The 4350-nt window shown below is 51.6% G+C and overlaps 1 protein-coding gene across 1 annotated transcript; it reads left to right on the top strand.

Moving 5' to 3' along the window:
- Positions 1–744: 744 nt before the first annotated feature.
- On the top strand, positions 745–1707 carry LOC108543531 (interferon-induced transmembrane protein 3-like). Its single transcript, XM_017894043.1, has 2 exons — positions 745–894; positions 1461–1707. The coding sequence occupies exons 1-2, from the start codon at positions 745–747 to the stop codon at positions 1599–1601; spliced, it is 291 nt and encodes a 96-aa protein (XP_017749532.1). The 3' UTR covers positions 1602–1707.
- Positions 1708–4350: the final 2643 nt, after the last annotated feature.

Raw genomic sequence — 4350 nt, 5'->3', positions numbered from 1 at the left:
CACCGAAGCTGCCTCCACAGGTCCTGGAATCCTCCCTGTATCCCAAGACAGCCTCCTCTTCAGTCAGTGCTCCCCACAGTCCCCGGTCCTGGGCCTGGAGGGCTGCTTGGGGCAGGCAGCAATGGCCACTGGGTCTCTGACCTGCAGCAGGAGACACAGGGAGGCTTGGGCCTCTGAACCCACATGGAGCAGAACTGTAGCCCCAAGAAAGGGAAGATTTCAGCAGAGGAGGCCTGTGACAAGAGAGGTGAGGGCTTGAGGGGCCCCCTGTGGGGCCTAGAGTGTGGAGGCCCATCGGGGGCCTGGCAGGGACACTGAACCAATACAGTGAGGTCCTGCAACTGCTGGCGTAAGGTGAGGAGACTCCCAGGTCTAGTAAAGTTCACAGGGGCCTCTGACACCCCTACAAGAGGAAGCTGGAGTCACATGACGCTGTCCTGCTGGGGTCCTGGAGAGAAGGCTCCTAATCCGACAGTGCATCCGCCTGCCCTGAATGTATAACTTCACGTTCAGAAATTTGTTACCCCCCTCCTCAGACCTCACACAAGCAGGAAACAAACTTCTAAGAAAGCAGAACCCCTGAGTCCAGCGGGTCAAGGATCCTAAGAAGACAGCGAAGACCTGTCAGAGACAGTACCCCAGCATCCAGACGTCACTCCACAAATGGTCATGTAAGAGAGCAGGAACCACACTTCCCAAGCCTTCTTCACCACCAAAAACATCAGCTTCCCGGAAACCTGAGACATGATCAAGGAGGAGCACTGTGTGAAGTCAGCCATGACCCACATCCGCAGCGAGACCTCCGTGCCCGACCATGTCGTCTGGTCCCTGTTCAACACCCTCTTCATGAACCCCTGCTGCCTGGGCTTCATAGCATTCGCCTCCTCCGTGAAGGTGCGTGTGGCCCCAGGGGATGCTCAAAGGGTCCGTGAGCCTGGGGCTCCACCTGCCCAGATGCTGCCTGGGGTGGGGACTTGTGTGTCCCTGTGAGTGTGAGTTTGTGTGCACCTCTGTCCCGTGTGTGCCCACGTCAGTAGCTTTGTCTGTGTGATCTGTGTATGGGTGGCTTGGGGAATCTGCCCAGTGCAGGTCTAGGAGGAGGCTCCAGGAGGCTGGCTGGCTCAGAGTTTGTCCCCAGCGATCCACTAGCCCAGAGCAATTCTCCCTACAGCCCAATACCAGAAATGACACCCTCACCTTCCAGACTGGCACCCAGGCTCTCCCAGAAAGTGAGAAGGGAACTCACAGGCGACTTCACCCCATGGTGGGAGAACAGCCTGTGCTGGGGCCAAGGCAGAAGGAGGATGAGCCCCGAGGCCCCTGGAGAGTCAGCCTGAGTGAGGAAGGGGAGGGGGTGGTCCCTGATCTCAGAGTGGGGAGGAGCCAGGGGGGAGTGGGAGCCACAGCACATGGCTCTCAGCTGAGGGATCCTGGTCCCCTCACCATCTCTTCTCCTCCAGTCTAGGGACAGGAAGATGGTTGGCGACCTGACTGGAGCCCAGGCCTGTGCCTCCACCACCAAGTGCCTGAACATCTGGGCCCTGACTGTGGGCATCCTTGTGACGACTGCACTCACCATCCTTTCACCAGTAGTTCTGTGATAATATTCCAAGCAATTTCTCAGATGACAAAGAATCTCCAAGGCCAGTAGTAGCGCCCAGGTACTCGCCATCCACTGCTGGTCCTGCCCCCGGAGCCGAGTCCTGTATCAGCCCTTTATCCTCACACACTTTTCCACAGTGGCATTCAATGAAGTGCAGGTGTTTCTGGTGCTGTGGAAGGCAGGATATAGTGTCAGGAAAAAAGGCTCAAAATGTGCCTGAAAGTGTCCAGTGTTTACGCTTCTATATAAGCCAAGAGGAAAGATGCCTTAGCAGTGAACGGAGAGCAGTGGACAGAAAGCAGCTGTTTGTTCCCTTCCTCCTCCAACGACCCGGCGTCAGAGATAAGAGAGCTCCTAGAGGCAGCAAGGTTCTGCTGCGTTTGAATCCCAAATCTCTTGCTCATACCTAAGCTGTTATATGAAGCCACAAAGAGGAGGAAAGAAGGAGACCCTCCTCTAGGAGGCTGACCAGGAGAAGGCTTTTTTTTTTTTTTTTTTTTTTTTTTGACACGGAGTCTCGCTCTGTCGCCCAGGCTGGAGTGCAGTGACTCCATCTCGGCTCACTGCAAGCTCTGCCTCCCGGGTTCACGCCATTCTCCTGCCTCAGCCTCCTGAGTAGCTGGGACTACAGGCGCCCGCCACCTCGCCCAGCTAATTTTTTGTATTTTTTAGTAGAGACGGGGGTTTCACCGTGTTAGCCAGGATGGTCTCGATCCTGACTGCCTCGGCCTCCGTAGTGCTGGGATTCCAGGCGTGAGCTGTTGCGCCCGGCCAGGAGAAAGCTTTTAAAGAAATCAAAGAAGCCTTAACTCAGCTCAGCTTTAGGGCTGCCTGATCTAACTAACCAAGCTTTGCTTCTTGTTTGTCCATGAGTGAAAGGGAGGCCACAGGGCTTCTAACTCAAGCCATAAGGTCACGGCATCGCCCGGCGGCATACTTACCCAGGTTATTAGATTCTGTGGCACTTGGATGACCTCCTTGTTTTAAACAGTAGCTGCCGCTGCCCTACTGGTGCAGGAAGCCGATCAACTGACTTTAGAGACTGTGAATACCCTAAACACAGCTGCCTTGCTCCTCATCGCGTCAGTGCCGGGAATGTGGGTGGAGGATTACCCGGGGGTCGAGGCAAGAGACTGAAGGCACAGACTGTTTCAGTATAATAAAGAAAATAGAACAAGAACAGTTGTAATACAAATTAGATATAGAGATGATTATGGACAATTAATCATTATTATAAACATTATTAATCATTGGCTTTTAATATTACTCTTTGTTGCATTACTAATATAACCAAGGAATAACCGGGGGTTATAGGGTCAGGTGCTAAAGGGACATCATGAGAAGTGACCGAGAAGGCAAGAGATGAGCCCTCTGTCACGCCCGCATAAGGGCCGCGGGAGGGCTCCTTGGTCGAGCGGTAACGCCAGTGTCTGGGAAGACACCCGTTACTTAGCAGACCGCGAAAGGGAGTCTCCTTTCCTTGGAGGAGTCAGGGAACACTCTGCTCCACCAGCTCCTTGTGGGAGGCTGGATATGATCCAGGCCTGCCCGCAGTCACCCGGAGGCCGAAACCCCTCCCTGTAGTGCTGTGCTTCAGTGGTCACGCTCCTTGTCCACTTTCATGTTCCTCCCGTACTCCTGGTTCCTCTTTGGAGTTCGTAGAAGATAGCGGTAGAAGACATAGTGAAAGTCTTAAAGTCTTTGATCTTTTTGATAAATGCATAGAAGAAAACGCTGACGTATGCTGCCTTCCCGCTCTGCTTCGGCTGCCTATAAGGGAAGGGCCCCCTGTCCCATGATTGTGTGACTTACCTGACCTTATCAATGACTTGGACGACTCACCCTCCTTACCCTAACTCCTTGTCTTGTATGCAGTAAATATCAGCGCCCAGCCATTCGGGGCCACTACCGGTCTCCACATCTGGGTGGTAGTGGTTCCCGGGCCCAGCTGTTTTCTCTTTATCTTTTTGTCTTGTGTCTTTATTTCTAACGATCTCTCATCTCCGCACACGGAGAGAACACCCGCCAAGCCCTGTAGGCCTGGACCCTACACAGGACATCCCTTTCATTGCTGTGAGGATGTGGTAAAAAGTGCTCTCAAGCCGGAAAGATTGAACAGATTGGCCCCTCGAGGACCCGGACATTGAACGTTTTACTGAGGGAAGCAGTTTCGTACTAAAGGGAGTCTGCCGAGCTGGGTGTGCACTGCTGACTTTGGACTCAGTAGAAGAGGTGCAGTCTTTGCCTGCAGAAACCTCTGCTTAGAAGGCAGAGCTAATAGCTCTGACAAGAGCTCTCCCGCTAGCAAAAGACCAGAAGGTGAATATTTACACAGATTCCAAATATGCTTCTGCCACTTTGCATGTTCATGAGGCTATTTACAAAGAATAAAAGACTTTTAACCACTGAAAGTAAAAAAATAAAGTATCAGGAAGAAATTAAAGTATAAGAAATAAAGTATAAACAATGACAACTCCACCTTCTAAAGAGGAAGCCTTAGCTGTACCTCTCCTCCCGGAGATCCCAAACTCCACTCCACATGAAAAGGCTTGGTTTGCCCAGAAAAATAAGAGCTACATTGAAGGAAGTTGGTTAAAATTCTCCAATGGGAGGCTAGCCATTCCTGAAATGGTGGCCCCCAGATTTGTAAAACAGTTCCACCAAGGAACTCATTAAAAAATAAAAAAATAATAAAATAAAAAATTAAAGACATTATTAAGGCATCATTTCTTTTTTTTTTTTTTTTT

Source organism: Rhinopithecus bieti, unplaced genomic scaffold (assembly GCF_001698545.2).
Source record: "Rhinopithecus bieti isolate Rb0 unplaced genomic scaffold, ASM169854v2 scaffold_25906, whole genome shotgun sequence".
Taxonomy (NCBI): domain Eukaryota; kingdom Metazoa; phylum Chordata; class Mammalia; order Primates; family Cercopithecidae; genus Rhinopithecus; species Rhinopithecus bieti.
This window is presented reverse-complemented; position numbering and strand designations above follow the sequence as displayed.

Coding starts and splice junctions, on each gene's coding strand:
- LOC108543531 (XM_017894043.1), top strand. CDS start 745: ATGATCAAGGAGGAGCACTGTGTGAAGTCAGCCATGACCCACATCCGC. Junction 895..1,460: donor CATTCGCCTCCTCCGTGAAG/GTGCGTGTGGCC, acceptor CTTCTCCTCCAG/TCTAGGGACAGGAAGATGGT.